This window comes from Euprymna scolopes, chromosome 26 (genome assembly GCF_053919585.1).
Source record: "Euprymna scolopes isolate OS-2025 chromosome 26, ASM5391958v1, whole genome shotgun sequence".
NCBI lineage: Eukaryota > Metazoa > Mollusca > Cephalopoda > Sepiida > Sepiolidae > Euprymna > Euprymna scolopes.
Window position 1 is genome coordinate 75,488,388 of NC_136507.1, and position 19,112 is coordinate 75,507,499.

A 19,112-nucleotide genomic window follows, 5' to 3' on the forward strand; every position below is an offset into this window, starting at 1 on the left:
ATTGTACATGCAAAATTTCAATGAGATCAGACAACAGAAAGTGGGTCATAGGTATTACTTATTGAACTGTCGTTATATACAACCACCAATATTGAAAACTGACGTAGTTGGATATTCTTAGAGTTCTGATTTTCCTTCAGCTGTGATCGATGTTTATCATTAAAATATTTGTCACATAGGGAGGGTGGCACATTTTTACTCCTTTTCACTCTAAACAAGGCATATTACCACTTGGATGTAAGGGATTACTATTTGAGATCATGTCTAACAGGGGACTATGGGGTGAGGAGGTTGTTTGTTCACATTACATTTAAACATCTGCAGATTTGTACAGTCAGAGGAAAAAAGGAAACAAGGAGGAAATTTTAAAGTCTAGCAGTTCAAGGGAAGAAACTATTACAGTGGAAGACTTTTCATCATCTAGGGACCTCAACAGAGAAGGGGTGATATTTTGCTGCTTGTCGAGAATATATCGAGGGGTCACAAGTACTAGGAGTTCATCAGAACACATACCATTAAAATACTCATAAAACAAGCACAGGGGTTCAACATTTCAGCAATGGGACAGATTGGAGCTGATAGGGAATGACCTATTAGATTTGCGACTCTTTTTCTGAAGAGTGAGAGACAAGTGATAGATGCTCCAGCCCAGATGTGACTAAAATATTCCACGCATAGGCAAATTTGCGGTTTTATAAAAATATAGGATGCTCTCTGGTGTGAGTAATTTTCTAGCACAGTCGAGAGAGCCTGCCTTTGCAGCAGCTTTGGCAATGTCCTCAATGTATTTTTTCCAATTCATGTTGCCTGTGAATGTTAGGCTGAGAAGTTTGAAAGAGGGGCTCTCACTTGGGGTGTTATTTGTCATGGCAATCATCGGTCGAGAAGTTTTTTTTTTTTTTCCTTGTTAAAAGAAACGAGTTAGCAGCATTAAATGTTACCATCCATTTACAGCCCCATTCCACTATAGATTGAAGGTTGTTTTCTAGAGTTTCTGCCATTGCCTTGAATATATGTGTGCAGATTCTTTTTTCTCTCATATCTCTTTTCTAGAGCATGATATCATCGGCAAATATACCCATCTCTGACACAATTTTACCAGGGAGGTTATTTATATCAGGAACAATAAAAGACCAAGGATCGACTCCTGAATCCCACCTGCATTAATTATCATGTTTAGACATATCTGGTTTTTTTTTTTTTTCTTGTCTAGGAAGGATTTGCTTATGTTAAATATTTTTCTAGATATGTTATGATTTAATTTTTATGAAAAGCCCTTATTTATTTCTGAGCAAATGTATGTACCGTTTCTGCAAAAGTCTTGTCTTTTTTATCATCACATTCAAATAATAAAGTTATCTTTACTGCATCATTCATCAGTATGACACTATTTTGATTATTTTTAGTTTTGCATAAAACTGATCACAGTATTATCGAGATATTCAGTTTTTAGTACCAGGGGTGGGGTGTCTTAAAAATTTGTTTCCGATACTCAATTGTTTATAAATCTGTACTGTCTGCACGTGAAATCTTTGCCAGGTTGAATACAAAGAAATGGACGAGCAACTGGCCAATCTTTCAGAAGAGGAATATGTGTCGGAAGAAGAAAAAGAGAAGAAAACTGAAAAGGAGAAAGAAAAGATGAAAGTAGAAGAGCCAGAGGTGGAAAGTGAGAACGATGACCCAACAGGTATTTATGAAAGCTCACTTTTTTTTTTTTATATCTAAACAAAACTTTATTAGTTATCTTTGCATCTATGAAAATCTTAAAAAAAAAAAATCTGTTTTTTCTTCGTTTCTACTTTTCTTCGTTTCTATTTTCCTTTGTTTCTGTTTTTTCTCCTTCGTTTCTGGTTTTTCTCCTTCATTTCTGTTCCTCCCCTCATTTTTGTCCCCTCCTCTTCATTTGTTTTTTCCCCTCTTTCATTTCTAAATTTTTTTTTTTTTTTTCCTGAATCCAGTATGTCAGACTTGGGTCTGATTTTGAAGATCCAACAAGATAACTTTAGATGTATCCTAATGACTCTCTTGTCTTCTTTTGTCCCTGCTTAACGTTTCTAAATTGCAAAAAGAATGTTTACTGATCTGTTTTTTCTTGTCAAGGTTGAGTAAGGATCAAAAGATTACTCGGATCATTCTTTTAAAAAATATAATCCAGAAATTCAACGCATTATATCATCGATGATGCATATTTGGCATCATTAAGGGTTTTGGGTTTCAACACCATACCCCTTCACCCAGGCGACCAAGCTAATATTGATCGACTTGTAGAAAGCTACAGAAACATGTGATTATCAGGCTCTTGCTTCCCAAATGACTTGGCTGAAAAGGGGTTTAATGTGTGGACAATTTTTCAATCCAATCAATCGGATATAACCATGGCATGTCTATAAAAGAAAAGCTGACAAGAGAGTGGTGAAATGCTACATTGCTGGGTTTGGTTAACTATTTTCAAATTAGCTTACTGATTTTATTTTATTTGGAACAGGTTGATTAAAGAAAATGTGCAGATAAAAAAAAATAAATAATTAAAGATTGTTTTACCTATTCTTCTAGGGAGGATACATTTCTCAATAGTATTCGTGTATAATTGAGCACTTTATATCCAATATGATTTGATCTTGCTATTGCTTATTCCATAATCTGTGATTGTATTATTTAGGTCAATTACACACAGACAGGGGTCTGTTTGTGCGAGAATGGCTACACTTCCTTGCAGAAAAAAAACTACAAAAACTAATGCATTTATCTTCCCCTGACCTGGATATACATGTGACTGGAGGGCCACTTGTGAATTTCCTTGCTACAGAAGAGAAAGCCACCTCAGTCTCGCTCGGGGTGAATGCTGCACTAAACAAAATACTGATAAACCCTTCCACTAAACATGGTTGTGCTAGGCAACCAAACTATATACCAATCACTATGCAAAAGATTGCATGTTAAAAGTACAAAAGAAAATAGATCTTAATCATGTAACTGTTATAGTATCGTTGTATTCTCATCTTTCTGGCTTCATCCACTTTAATGTAGGCTGGTCTGCTTCTCTTTATGAACAAATAAACAAAACGAGAACTGGTAGTTTTACTTTCTTTCTTTTTCTTTTCTCTTTCTTTTCTCCTTTTACTTTCTTTGTACTTTTTTTCTTTTTTCCTTTTTGTAGTGGAATTGGCAATAACCAAAATGGGGGGAAATAAAAAGCTTACCTCGGATACGTCTGTTGTTGTGTTGCCGGCCGAGCAGAAGAGAGTTCCAAGATGGCGCCCATGGGTTTTTATTGGCTTTGACCCCATGAAATTCTTGCAGAATCGCGTGTGCTCTCGCTATAAAGGCAGGACGCTGGGAAGCAGTCAGGCAGTGTTTTGCAGATTGTGTGTAGGTGGTTCTGGCGGTTGGATTGTTCTTTGTGATGAACCACGAATCTGCGAGAAGCGAGTTTTCTTCTGCCTTTTTTTTCTGTCTCCTTCTTTCTCTATGGTCATTACAGCCAAGAAATCCCTCTTTTCTAGAGGTGGACGGTGTAGGGTGAAACTGACTATTTCCCATCTTTGTTCCTGATATTTGCCTACTACGTTTTGCTGCAAGCTAGGTCGGCTCGACTGTGGCGAAGGTGCGGATAAGCAGTGATATCATCAAGCTGTTCTCTGTATGCTGAACAAAGTGAGATTCGTCGCACAACTTCAGCAGGTGGATGCTGTAGCGAGTCTGCTACTTTTATATCTGGAAGGTGATGCACAGGCCCTCTACATGGAAATGGAGGAGGACGATCAAAAGAGGATAGACCAGATTGAGGCCCAATTAAAAGAGGTATTTACCGACGACGTGTTTGCAGCATACAGAAAATTAATTATGGTCAGATGGGCTGGCGAACGTGTGGATGTTTACACCAAGAAAATCAGGCAGTTGATTGGATTGGCCGGGTTCATAGGAGATGGCCTAGAGAGACTCATGAAATTGACTTTCGTCACTGGGTTCCCTGACATCCTCTCAATTGCTCTTCAACAGGCGCCGAACATTGAAGCCCTGACTGATCATGGGGGAGCTAATATCGAGAGCGAGAATTTTGACGACACCTGGGGAACAAAATCAGGACGTGGTTGCGGCCATACACTCGGGGAAACGAGCAAGGGGAGGACGCATAAGCACCAGTCTCCTTCCCCACCAAAATGAGAACACAACGCTCTCGGTGGCAGACATCCATGTTGACGGGACGCGATGTTTGGTGCGTATTGATACAGGATGCTTTAGGACGATACATGCAGATCGGTGCCGGTCTTGGAGGAAAAGAAACGTGAATGTTAAAACGATTGGTGGAATATCCCATGCGTGCTGTGGTGTTGGAGCGGTCTCTGTATCCACTGATGGTGTGTCTGCCAGAATCGATGTGTTAGTGATGCGTGGCAAACTGCTGGGGTTTGACTGACTTCTAGGAATTGATGCCATAAAAGCTCTGGGAGGTGTCATTGTCGAGCCTACAGGATCAGTGCTGCTAAGCGTCAGGAAAAATATTAAATGCGCAGCCATTTCTATTAATGAGCTGGATTTCATCGCCACCTTTGACCATCAAAACCGAACATGGACTGCATTGTGGAAGTAGTCTGAGGACCACCCCCCTGAAAGGCTACACAGTTGGGTGTCAGAATACGCAGTGCCAGCAGAAATCTGAAGAATACATGCAGGAGCTCCGCACCTGGATAGATAATGGTTGGCTCGTGCCGTAAATTAGGAACCCTCCCCCCCCCCCAAGGCCCAATTCCCCTGATGGCTGTGATACAGCAGAACAAAGGCAAAATGCGCCCTGTGATGGACTACCAAGAACTAAATTATTACGTAGACATGTTTACAGTCAATGCAGATGTTTGTGCGACTAAGCTGCGCGAATGGAGACAAAAAGGTGCTAACATGCCTCTACTGGACCTCAGGAGAGCATACCTACAAGTACGGGTCCATGAGACACTGGCCATACCAGACTGCGGAAATTGACTGGAAAAAATACTGTCTGACCGTTTGGGATTCGGCTTGAATGTGGCTTCCCTGATAATGAGAGCAATTATCAGCAAAGTATTATCCCAGGAAGAAGTTGTACGCCGCACAGCATCTGCTTACATTGATGACATTTTTGTCAATGAAGATGTGGTGCCCATGACCCGTGTAAGATAACATCTAGTGCAGTTCGGGTTGGAGTGCAAGAACCCGGAGTGGTTGAAGGATGGTGCACGGGTGCTGGGATTGGCACTTGGGATGGAACGCAGTGAACTGCAGTGGAAGCGAGGAAATGCAATATCAGAGGCTCCCAGTATTGTTATGCGACGAACAATGTTCTCCCTGTGTGGTGGACTTGTCGGGCACTTTCCTGTGTACGGTTGGCTTCGTGTGGCTTGGGGAATACTCAGGAGATTAAGTTCGGTAACAAAGGGCTGGGATGATGAAGCGAGGGACGCCGTACTGCATCGTATGATGTTCAAAATCTTAGAATCTGTGCAGAGGACGATCCGGCCCGGGGAAATTGGTTTGTGGACGGCAAAGAGCTGAATGTATGGGTCGATGCTAGCTCCCTAGCAATTGGTGCAGCCTTGGAGACGTGTGAAACTGTGTTGGAAGATGCATGTTGGCTGCGACCTGAAGCTGACTCCCAACACATCAACTTAGCTGAACTGGACGTCATATTGAAAGGCATCAATTTGGCTCTTCAGTGGCAGGGCAAGGTGCTACACATAGACAGATTCTGTCTGCGTATACCATTGGGTCTCGGACACGCTAACTGGAAATGTGTGAGTATGCAGCAAAGCAGCAAGCGAGATGCTTATTAGGAGGCGACTAAACACTCTCAAGGAACTTGTGGAAGAGTACGGGCTGACAGTGGACATGACGCTGGTTCCATCAGCACAAAACATCGCTGACCGATTGACACGAGTACCACAGTGGTGGTTTGAGGCGATGAAAAAGAAAAACGGGCTTGACCCAGTGATCGGTGCGGTTCACACAGACAAGCTGGATGAGAGTCAAATCATGGCTATTCACAAAGGTAGTGGACGTCCAAGGGTGCAACCACTACCTACTTTGTCAGGAAAACTTGCCCAACCATGACAAAAGCAACCGTTAAAACAGTCATACGGAAATGTGAGGAATGTCAGTCCATTGACCCAGAACGAAGAATTGCCAGAGAATTGGAATGGATATCACGCATTATGTGTGGTCCATCGTGTTTCTCTATTTGGAGGAAATTGGCAAGGCAGGACTCAGCAAGCGTAATTCATCAGTTGGCGGCAGTGTTCCTCGAACGTGGCTCACTGCATGAAATCCTTTTAGAAAATGACACGGCTTTCTGCAGCAATGTGTTGCAAGCATTTGCACATAAATGGGGAGTTCACTTGCGATTCCGTTGTACATACGCTCCAGCTGGGAATGTCATAGCGGAGCGATATCACCATACAGTGAAACGAATAGTGGCTAGAATGCGCTGTCACATACAGGAGATTGTCTACTGGTATAACATCACACCCAGAAACGGCGTATCTCCCTTCACTGCGCCTGCCAACAGGATTTATCGATACGAAGTTCGAGTAAAGAAGACCAATCTCGCAATTACATTTCCAGGTCCCAAGAACAGCTCTTACCAAGTTGGAAATCGCGTGTAGGTCAAAAGACCGCAAAATCGATGTACCACAAGGTTCGGCAAGGGTGAGGTGACCAAGGTAATCAGCCCTCAATTGATTTTGGTGGACAGCGTGCCTCGCCACATGAAGGATCTGCGCCATTATGTTGTTACATCGGAGGAAGAGGAAGACAGTATGATGTCTTCTGAAAGGACAGAGAGTATGATGCAGGACGACGGAGAGGATTTTGAGCCATATAATGCACATACTAGAGAAGGACCACCCCTCTTGCCTTTACGAAGGAGCACCCAACAAAGACGGATACTGCCCCCGCCTCCCTGTCCTAATTGTGAAACACCGCCTATGAAACCACAAGAGGGGATAATGGAACAGACCGGTGGCAATAATAGTGGTAATGAGGAAGTGCTGCCCCCGATTCTTCGAAGAAGTACCCGACAAAGACGAGTGCCCTCCTGCCCTGTTTGTGATCATGAGATCAGAGGGGAGTGTAGCGGAATTAGCAATAACCGAAATGGGGGAGAAATAAAGAGCTTACCTCGGATATGTCTGTTGTTGTGTTGCGGGCCGAGCGGAAGAGAGTTCCAAGATGGCGTCCGTGGGTTTTTATTGGCTTTGACCTCATACAATTCTCGCAGAATTGCTTGTGCTCTCGCGTGATTATGCAAATATAACTCCCGGTCGCTATAAAGGCAGGACGCTGGGAAGCAGTCAGCCAGTGTTTTATGCATAGGTAGTTCTGGCGATTGAATTGTTCATTGTGACGAACCACGAATCTGCGAGAAGCGAGTTTTCTTCTGCCTTTTTTTTTTCTGTCTCCTTCTTTCTCTACGGTCATTACAGCCAAGAAATCCCTCTCTTCTAGAGGTGGGTGGTGCAGGGTAAAACTGACTATTTCTTATCTTTGTTCCTGATTTTTACCTCCTACATTTTGCTACACTTTTTCAATGCAATTGTTTCAATTGCCCCCTGTAAAATTCTTTATTTTTATTAAATCAAACTAGCAGGCTGCCCGGCATTGCCCGATTATAAGATATGCTGAAATATATTTTAATTCATGTATCAATTATTATATTGAACCTAATATATAGTATCGATATCAAAGCTAAAAGAATACTTGGGTGCCATTAACTAGAATGTAAACCCGAATATACAACTGTTCACCCTCGTTCCTTTGAGTCACACCCATATGCATATAATTCACCAATCGTCCTTGTTTAAAAGATGTAATTGCTTGATCGTCGAAGACAGGATAATTATACAGATTTAGAATATTGATTAGAAAAAAAAACAATGCATTCTGGTGGATTTTTATGAATTTTTTTAAAAATTTGATTTCAAATCATGTCTTTTATGGTATAGTAGTTGTGGTTTTGATGAATAATTAATAATTTAATTTTAATGTGTAATTTTCAAAGTTATGTTGCTGTGAGAAAAATGCAGGCATGAAGTTGTCTCGGAGCTTTAAATAATATCTATGGTGCATTAAATCTAAATGCATTAAAAAAAAAATCACTTGACCTGGGAATCCCCCCCCCCTGCATCTTTTTCCAAGAATTTTGCTTATGTTTTCAGCCATGTATAATTTAGAGACGTCTTTTAAAGTTGCAATTTCAGGATTAGAAGGTGCTGCCTTCCAGAGCCGACTGCCCTATGACAAAATTACTTCCCAAGAAACAGCTTGCTTTCCTGATATTCTACAAGGCCCACCAACAGCACAGAAAATTTTTCTTTACATTCGTAACCGATTGGTACGTGGGGATTTTTTTCATATTTTTAGTTATTATATAGAATTTACAACAAAATTTTTCTAAAAGGTAATTATTCATATTATTTGGATTCTTCAGTCTACTGTTCTCATCTTGAGTGTTATTTTCATGTTTTGGTCAATGTGACCTCTGGCCTCTTAAGTGCATCTTGTCAAACTCGAATCTGCACAGAATTTCAATTAAAACTCTTTATTTAATCTGCAGGCGTAGCATGCTCTCGTTCCGTTCTAGTTTAGCAAAATACACTTGAAGAAGGTCGGAGGTTACTTTGACCAAAATGTTGTGAAAATAACATTAAAGATGAAAACAGTAGTCCAAAAAATGCAAATAATATGAACAATCAATCCTCATCAGAAATGTAAAAGTAATTATATAAATAGTTGGTTCTTTGTATTCTAATACATAATAATTTGGGGTTCTTGTTTAGAATTCACTCTATTTAAAAAAAAAAAAACAAAAAAAAAACATGATCAATGATGCTCCACATCGCCATATGCCTAAAGTTTTCAATCTTTATAATCAGCAGAGGGAAGATTTTTCGCTTGGTCAGAAATATGTCTTGTAATTTTCACTTCCATTATTTTGCCCTTTAGTTTTCACATTCTCTTAGCAATGTTTCTGACAAAGAGGGAATAACTGCTGTTTTCTGGGTCAAACTATTCCATCTATTACTTATCATTGGAAAGTTTTGGACCCTGAAGTAAATTTTTTTCTTCTTCTTAGCTTCTTACATCAAATCGCTTCATGCCTTGGCAGGAGTGATTTCCATAAAAAAGAAAAATATATTATCAGACGTCTGATTCGTATCTTGCCCCGCATACCCAGATTACAGGACATAACTTGTGATGGATTAAAAGATGATGGAATTAAAAAGGAAAGAAATACATTGAGATGTTCTCTTTGACTTCCTTACTTTCTCTTGTTTTGTTAACAATTGTTGTTGTACGTAACAATAACTATTCTTGTACATATTAGGGTTGGGCACTTGTACAGTTTAATCAAGACATTAAAAAATGAAAATATCAAAAAAAAAAAAAAAGGTTATATTATGTGTCCGGTTTGGACTGAATTTCACATTCAAAGATCGAGTAGTTTTTTTTTTTTTTTTTTTTTACAGTAGAAAAACACGTTTTTATGACAGCACGTTGAAGGTAGACATCTTTGAATTTTTTTTAACACGCCACGGGGAGATAACTTGGTTCAAATCACAGACACTTCCTCCCCATCTTTAATACTAGCTTTTCTTCCTAAAAATCAAACCTTTTGCTCGGTATCATAACAAATTGTTTTTTTTTTTTTTTTTTTTTTTTTTTTTTTTGCTGTAAGAAAAAAAAAAAAGCTACTTGATGAAATTAAGTGAAATTTTCTTCTCGGAGATCTTCATTCCATAACGGATACGTACAATATAACCTTTTTTTTTTTTTTCCTCAATATTTCCATTTTTTTTAATGTCTTGATTAAACTGTACAAGTACTGAGGGTTGTCACAAAAGTAAAACCTCTTTTTTTCTTACTGAACACAAGCAATCTTTTGTGCGCCAGAATTTATTTTTCTACATAGTTACAACTATTCTCTATGCACTTTTGCCAGGAATTGAACGATGCATCTCTGCTTCTGACACACATCCATGACAAGTTTATTTTCTTGGTCTCACACCATCAATATCTGCAACAGAGAGATGAAACTTTTCGGTCATGAATGCATGTTCAGAACAATGCAATTTGCAATCCCTTCTGATTCATTCAAGAAGAATGAAAAAAAAAAATAGGAAGCATTACTTTTGGCACTCTCTTCATAATACTAAGGGAGATAATTCAGTATATATACAATAGGTGCTACCATATCACGTCTAACCTAAAATACATCAAGCATTGATGTTATTGATTTTTTTCTTTTCACTTCACAAAACTTAATCATGTTCTGCAAATCCAAAACAAAAACAATTTTCTTCTACAAAGCAACAAAACAACCACCATGAATAAAGATTTGATGAGATAAAGAACTTTTTCCCAAATTAGTGGATTCAACATTGAATAACTCAAAAGGTTGGTGTACCACAAAACAAAATGTCCAAACAACCAAATCCGTGTATATTCAGACGGATGGAAACCTTAGTAGCAGCTGACTGAAATATTAGTATTGTTTCTAATATAAACCTGACAACTATTTTTCAAAGTAAATTTAATTATAAAAGTTATGAATTCGAAACCAAAATTTGTAAAGGAAATGAGTTTGGTTTTGTTTTACATTGTATGTTATATGTGTTACAATATTTTTTTATATAATGAAAGGGTCTTATTAAAGAAAATTGGAAGGTTATAGACACTTTCGATAGGAACTGACCAATCAAATAGAGCCACGTTTTGCTAGCAACCAATCAGAAAGTGGAGTCACTCCATAAATATACTGGATCTATTCCTGCAGATAATTTTTCATGTTCACACGAAAGTTTTTTGCTCTTTTTTTTCTTGTCTGCAAATTTTTAAAGTTCAAGACTTATACAGATCAGCTATCCATCAAAAACTCATCTCCAGAACTTGTACAGATTAGCTACCCATTGAAAATTCTTTTTCATCTCCAGGACTTGTGCAGATTAGCTACCCATTAAAAACTCTTCTAAAAATAAAGATGGATTCAAAGATATATTTTCTTGTTTTGTGAAGTTTCATTTTGTCATGTTAAAATTGTTTAAAATTATAATATACATACGTTAAAACAAAATTTTAAAAACTTTCATGTTTATTTGTGAATCGTCACAGACATAGGTTTGACAATTTTATTGTATTCATCATATTTGGTTTAACGTCCATTCTTACAGGTTGGCATGTGTTAGACAGTTTTTAGAAATCGACTTCTAATTTTATTATATAAATAATTTCTTGATTTCAGCTTCAATTGTGGTTAGAAAATCCAAAATTGCAAATAACCGTAGAGAATTGTCTTCCTCAAATTGAACCACCTTACAACAGTAAGTTCTTATTTGATTTTTAGTTTTTATTTGTGTATTGGGTTTTTCTATGTTTGACTTTGTTTTTTATTTATTTTTCAAATCAATGTTAATTTGACAAAAAGTCGACTTTATTTCTTTAAATTTGCATTTCTATTATAATTGTTTCCCTTGACAAATATGAATATAATCTGTAAAGTTTTATTTTCATAACGATGCTTTATATTGAAGAAATACACTGTAATTTATCTGCTACTAATCTAATAAAATACACCCACCAGGGGGGGGGGTTACAAAGGGAATTACAAAATTTTATGATTTGTATTCCCCTGAAGTTTCTGTCAGATGAAATGTGCTGATGTCACCTGCTTGATGTTTGTGACTTTGCAAAGTAGGGTTCTTGTCCAGAATTCTCCTTATATTAAAAAAATTAATAAATAAATAAAAATCTGTATGATGTACATACTCGTGGCGAGATGAAAATATCACATTCCAAAAATCACGTAAATTTATTAAGTGGTTTTATTTTTAAAGAAAATTAAATTTTTTGAGTATATGGAGAGTGACTATTTCTTGCCATCTTTTTTCTGAATGTTGGATGAGACAAAGAGAGATAACTCAACAATAATTTGGTGCTTGTTAACATAGCCGATAAATCGATTTTTTTTTTTTTTTTTTTTTTTTTTTTTTTTTTAATATATCATTTTAAGCAAAAACAATAATACGTACTTAATTGCCATCCTAAAAATAGTAATATATCCAAAAATTACAAAAAATAGAATAGAAAGTTAGGTCATTTTTATAGAAAATTGGGTAAAATCGTATTTTTCTTAGACGTTATAATGTAGACAGTAGGAGTCTACATGCAGGGGACATAACTCCAAAACAAATATTTTAGATTACTTGTATTATGGTGGCAATATTGGTTGTCTATAGTGATACTTTTTTTTTCTTTTTTTTTTTTTAAATAAAAATACAATAGTAATTCTACTCAATGAATTCTCATAATTTTGGGGTATATTACTAGTTTCGGCATGAAAATTAAATATGTAGTATTTGCTTAAAACAGTATATTTAAAAAATCAATTTGTTGGCTTTTTTTTTTTTTTACAAAGGAGTCGCCACTTATCAAGACCCAGAGGCCACTCGAGGATAAGGGTTAATGAGTGCACAATGAGATAATATCGTAGTAATCGTTAATAGTGAAAATTTGGTAAATTGGATTACTTAAGGGGACCACTCATCAAGAACTTGTTTATGTTGGACTTGAAGACAACCAGGTTGTAGTCAGCTGGAAAGTAGGCAAACGGAAGAGAGCTACACAGGCATTCAGTTCTAAGAAAGCTTTGTTCATGGAATCCACGTTTAGGTTTAGGCACGGATAAAGAGTGGAAGAAATTATTGATAGTGGTTTCAGCTAGACAAGTGTCAAGGCAGAATAAGGTGCTTCTAGCAGCTCCTGCCCAGATGTGGCTACAGTATTCTATTGTAAGCCATTCTTGGCTCTTATGCAGATGGAGGATTGCATCTATAGTGAGATATCTATTGGAGCGGTAGAATGATCCAACCATTTTTCCAGCGACATTAGCAACAGATTTGATGTAAATGCTCCATTTCAGATCAGGAGTAACGGTCAAACCAAGAAACTTGTGAAAGGAGGTGGGGGTTCAGAGCATTGATGATGGAAAAATAGAAGCTTGATTTTAGATGCATCAAAATTAACCAGCTACCTCTTTCCTCATTGCATGATATGCTCAAGATCAGAGGAGAGAGTATCAGATCTTCGTCATTTATGGCCTTTGAAGTGTTGTCATAGATGGTAGTGTAGTCAGTGTAAATGTCTACGAAGTATCTTAGGATGTGACAGCCCGGATCGCATAGGGTATAATTAGCTGCAAAGTTCTTGCCAAAGAGTTTGGCTTTGTCTGATGCTGACGAGATTACTTCAGGCCCATTGATGATGGTTGGGATAGAGCATACACTTCTGTTCAGGAACTTGTTTGTTATTCGCCAAAACTGGTGGGAACCAAGCTGTTACTCAGCTACTTTGGACTTCACGGACTGAGCATACAATCATCTCGCATTCTTTATTACTCTTTTACAGTGGTTGCTGGCAGTCCTGATGTCGACTTTAGTCTTAGTACATCTATTTTATTGAAAGCAATGGAAAAAGTGATTTCTGTTTCTGGAGGTCTGATACTATAGAGGACACATTCTTTTTTAAACATGAAATGCGGAGATTTATCTGATAGAAATGTACAGCAACAAGCACCAATAATTCATACTTATTAAATTTGTCGTAATGCCTATGAATTTCCATAGGTTTCAGCAACATTCAATAGACATAATTTGAAAATACAGGGTGTTTCAAAAAACGTACTCGCACTTTAACTGTTATCAACGTTATCTGGACAATAATGGTCATCAACTTGAATATCTGTGAACATGATTCTTCAACTGCATTTGTCTTTTATATTCAAAGCTATTTCATGTTTACAAATAAGTTTTATCGTCATTTAAAGTGTGAGTACATTTTTACACTGTATATTGTAATATTAAAATATGAAATTATTTTATTGCTACAATTTTTTTTTTTACTTTAGCTGATGACCCTTACATTGCCACCAGTCAATTTGTTATACATTACTTTTGAACATATTTTTTTTTTATTTTATTTATTTTATTTTTTTTTTCAATATTTATTTCAACATCAAATAAAAAAAAAAATATTCACTACATTTGCAGGTGATGGCCCATTAGTGATGAGAATTCATGCATATCTTGACCGATATGGTTACATAAATTTTGGTGTTTTTAAACGACTCAAACCATTACCAGGTAAATATGTATACATTTTTTTCTCCGTTTCTAAAGTCCTTTAGTGTGTTTGTGTTAGAATATGTTCAGATGAATTATTTGTACTGAATTTGTTATAAACAAGCAATATACATGGGCAAAGTGACTTAATGGATCAATTATATCTGAGGCACTCAAAAATCTGAAATGAACACTAGGTTTACACCATTTTCTTTTTTTTTTTTTTTTTTTTTTTTACTTCTAGTTGATATTTCAGATCTGTTTACAAAGAAACGTTTAGTATTTTGGGGATAAAAAATTAAATAAATTTTAGTTAAAAAGTTACAAACTTTTTAAAAGCAAAATGTACAAACAAAATAACATTTTAAAATATGATTTTTACAAAACTTTTCATAATAAACGAAACAAATATTAGAAAATAAAAATTATTTACTTGGCTCCCCACAAGGTCAGTTTTAATGTAGGGAAAAAGAAGTGGGGGAGGGGTATGTTAAATATTTATTTACAAACTTAAAATAAAATCATACCTCCACCTTATAATGTAAGGATGGACCAAAGTTGTAGTTGGACTTCTCTATATTGTATAAAGTATTCCCAAAATTATGCCGTAGAAACGTTGGTATCTGATTAAATTAAAAAAGGTTCATTATAATTGGATAACTAGCAGAGCTACCCGGCCTTGCCTGGGGTAAAAAGTGTAACAAATTATATTTCTCTCTCTTTCACCCTCTCCCATTTTCCTCCTCTCTGCCCACTCTTACTTCTTCATTTAGTCTCTTCCTCTCTCTGAGGACATATACACACTCACACAAATCTCTAGTTGGTTTAAGGGAAATGATTCTAAAAAAAAAATTCAATTACTTCTCTTTACTTGGTGATATTAAGATACATGTACATTTTATTTTTCTAAATTTTAGATGTTTTTTGAAGGTTTAAAAAAAAAAAAAAAAAAAAAATGCGAACTTTGTAGATGCTTGCTGAATATTTTTCCAGTCTTAGCAAGACCTGCATAGATACAGATGTTTTACAGATGTTTTTCCTTTATATAATAGATAAAAATTTCATTAAATTAATGCCGTAATTAAATTTGGTTGAATTATTACTTATTTGTGTTGTAAAAAAAATATTGATGTCTACTTGTAGTTAAGAAGCATGGCCGTGTGGTCATCATTGGAGCTGGCATGGCTGGCTTAACCGCAGCAAGGCAGTTGATATCTTTTGGCATGGATGTAACAATTCTAGAAGCTCGAGTAAGTGCCACATCTTGTATTTCTTCTTTTTCCTTAGATACATTTTTAAAAATAAAGCTTTGAAGAAGTTTTGGTGCTTGTACAGTATAATTTTATTTCTAAATGCATTTTTGGTAAAATCACTATTATGTGGTTACATTTAATGTTGAAATTTCTAAAATTTCCCAAAATTACAAAATAGAAAAATAAATACAAATTTTATATTTGTCAATTTTGAAGAGCTCTTAACATCCAGGGGAGGTAACTGTAATATATGATTTCGATAAAATATTACAACTCATGATTTCAAAATAGAAAATGATGGATCGATAATATTAAATTTTAGGGTTTGTCTTACAATCCAAAGATTAAAAAAAAACGTGGTCAAAAGATCAAAATCGCCCCCTTAAGTAAGACACTTTATCAAATCTCCAATACCAACTATTACTACGATATTATCCCATTGATTATTGTACGCAAAATAACCCTTATCCCCGAGTGGCTTCTGGGCCTTGATAAGTGGTGATCCCCATGTAAAAAAAAAAAATAAATAAATGTTACCAAAGGTAAGATAAGTTACTCTTCTATCTAGCTGGATAGGTTTTTAGTGTTTTTACTTAATGTAAAAAAAGTTTATTTGGCTCAAAAAATAAGTTACATTAACCTGTACATGAGCACAAGAAAAAAATGTCCGTGAACAAATATATTGCTGCAATTTTTCCTTGTGCTGGTGTACCAGTGATGATTAAAAAAAATATTTATTGTTAATTTTGGATGGCAGCATCCCGAATGTAAGCAATTGACAGTTGCAATCTGGAAATATCTGGCATCTACCCAGATACTGAACTAATACGTACAAGGCGTGTTTGAATCAATTCCCACTTTATTTATATACTGTTATATTCATTTAGTTACGACTAAACGAATTGGTTCAACCAGATCATAAAGCTTTAATACTTTATCCATTATGAAATGGGTCCATCTTTTCAGGTTATAAGAATATAATTAAAAATTACTTAAAACTTATACATGGTCATAACTGACAAAATGAAAATAATCACCCCAGTGACTTAAATAAAGGGTTCGGTTCAAAATTTCATATAGATTTCTCAAATTCGACAAGGCACACATAAAGAAGGTTGCAGGTATGGGGGGACCTGGGTACAATTTCGTTATTACCGGTTGTATAGCTGGATCCTCTCTTTGTAGACCGTGTGTAGAATCTGGTTACTGGAATAGGTTGCGTGTATAAACCGGTTACTGGGATAGGCTGCGTGTTGGATAGTTGAAGGTCGTCGTTGGTAGGACAGTGTAATAAAAACAATAAATAATGAAAAGTATGTTTTACAGGTACATTTAAGACGTTAAAAAGAATAACGTTAAGAAGGATAACGTAAGAGTCAAGTTACATATATATATATATATATATATTTAACTAGAGAGGGTGAGAACATTAAGAGAGTGTTTTGTGTACACGTGTGTATGTGAATATGTATCATGCATGAATTTAATTGTTGTTGTATGATACGCATATTTATGAAATTCGGAAATGTTTGTTGAAGTGTGTGTGTGTGGAGCCACCTCTTTGCTCCCAGGTCCACTCTGACCTGGAGTGGTAGTACCTGTTAGGGTCCCAACTATGGGTTAAATAGAAACCGACTTGAAAAAAAAAAATATTCTATTGAAAAATTTTTCTTCAAAATTACTGGATTCAGCATTAAATAACCTGAAAAGAGTTGATATGCCGTAAAACAAAAACAACCAACTAAAAATATAAATAATGTTCTCATATTCTACGTTATTCTTGCAAGGTTTCAGTCAATGTAACCTGTATAAGAACATGCCTTTTAATCTAACATGCATTTAGGCAAACCGCACATGCATCCATGCATACACCTTTTAAACAACGCATCGGTTGCCGCCCTTGTGGTAACCTCCGCTTTGCCCAACAGGTGGTGCTCTCCATTTCCTCCCTTTTTTTTTTCCTTCCCATTTGAGACATGGAGCTGACAACACGCATTTTCCTTCGATTCGGACCTCCAACGTGAGTGACACCCGAATCACGTCTACGCCTCAACAGGGGTTTACCTTAAGGCAAATTCTTACACACACCCACACAAGGAACTTTTAATGTATACTACGATTGGTTGGTTGGTGGGTTGCTTTACGGCATATCAACCCTTTTCAGGTTATTTAATGCCGAATCCAGTAATTTTGAAGAAAAATTTTTTAATAGAATATATTTGTTGTTTTCACGTCGGTTTCTATTTAACCCATAGTTGGGACCCTTACAAGTACTACCACTCGGGGTCAGTGTGGACCTGGGAGCAATGGTAATTAAAGGGTGGTCCCACACTCCCCGAAGCCCGCAAGCTGGGGCCTCACCATGGATATAGTTTAAAGTCATATCCAGGACCTATATTTTTAGTGATTTCTAATGAGTCGATGAGATCACTATGCACCCATTTTGTTAATGAACTAAAATGTTTGCTTTTCTCATTCAGGATCGTGTTGGAGGCCGAGTGGCTACATTCCGTAAAGGCAATTATGTTGCCGATTTAGGAGCAATGGTTGTAACAGGTTTAGGTGAGCAAAACATGTTGACTTGAATTTTATTATTTCCCCTTGGGAAGATCTTGACATATAAACTTATGTTAAACAAATGAAATTGTTACATCGTATATTCACACTTCAAGATTTTCGATATTTCCTTTTGTGGTTTATATTTCTTTATTTTAACACATTTTTTTGTCTTTTCACTGATTTAATTAGGAAAATTCTTACTGTAATCCAAAAAAGAAAGAATTTTTTTTACTGTGGTATTTTCGATCTATTCTTAGATATTTTGTCTGTGATTCATAGGAAAACCTTTAATTTGGTATGTGGTGTGGTTTTTCTCTTGTAGGAGGCAACCCAATTACTGTGTGCAGCCGACAGATCAACATGGAGCTTCATAAGATCAAACAAAAATGCCCACTTTATGAAAGCAATGGTGCAACAGTAAGTGGACTTTTTAAATTCCCTTGAAAACAAAAAAATGGTGTTTTTTTTTTTTTTTTTTTTTTTTTTTTTAGAATTACACTTATTTCTAAAAAATTATGTAGTTTTTTTTAGGTGATTTTTATCTTGGATAGTTTGAATTGTCTCTTCCTTATTTATGCTGGATGAAAAACATGGCTGATCCAAAATCCATCTTGCTTCGTCATAAAAATTTGAGTTTCTTTGTTTAAAAAAAAAACCCTACTTGATCAATTTACTTGATTTTTGGAATATATCTTTGTTCTATAATGAGAACATACATAGATTTTTCCATATTTTTGTTTTTCAAATACGTGTAATTCTAAATAAGCACTAAAAAATTTTATTTTTAATTTATTTTTTATTTTTTTTCACTCGGTGTTCTTTTATTTTTGTTTTCACTGTCCATTTTTTGCACTCGTTTAGTTTCACTGTTTCTTTTGTTTCACTGTTTCTTTTACATTCTACTTTTGCTTTTTGTTTTCTACTTTTTAATTCCCTTGGAGTTTATTTAAATTTATGAAACATGTAAATTCTTTTGTTTTTACCTCAGCAAATGTCAATCATCACATAATCTTTAAATTAGGATACAGCAACCTTAATATTTTAATTTTTGCAACTTCATTTGAATGAACTTCAAAATGGAACAAAACGTTAGGATACAAAAAATTATTATTTTTTTTTTTTTTCTAAATTGTTGAAATTAGCAATTCAATTGTGG

At 35.9% G+C, this 19,112-nt stretch overlaps 1 protein-coding gene across 2 annotated transcripts in view; it reads left to right on the forward strand.

Annotated features, from left to right (window-relative positions):
- The window catches only part of LOC145248190 (lysine-specific histone demethylase 1A-like), an 86,606-nt gene that overhangs the window by 37,080 nt on the left and 30,414 nt on the right, over positions 1-19,112 (forward strand). For both annotated transcript variants that reach the window (XM_080110052.1, XM_080110053.1), the window contains exons 2-8: positions 1,540-1,690; positions 8,217-8,362; positions 11,270-11,348; positions 14,073-14,165; positions 15,288-15,394; positions 17,878-17,959; positions 18,279-18,373. In XM_080110052.1, coding sequence (XP_079966178.1) covers positions 1,540-1,690; positions 8,217-8,362; positions 11,270-11,348; positions 14,073-14,165; positions 15,288-15,394; positions 17,878-17,959; positions 18,279-18,373 — 753 coding nt within the window. The remainder of the gene's footprint in view (positions 1-1,539; positions 1,691-8,216; positions 8,363-11,269; positions 11,349-14,072; positions 14,166-15,287; positions 15,395-17,877; positions 17,960-18,278; positions 18,374-19,112) is intronic.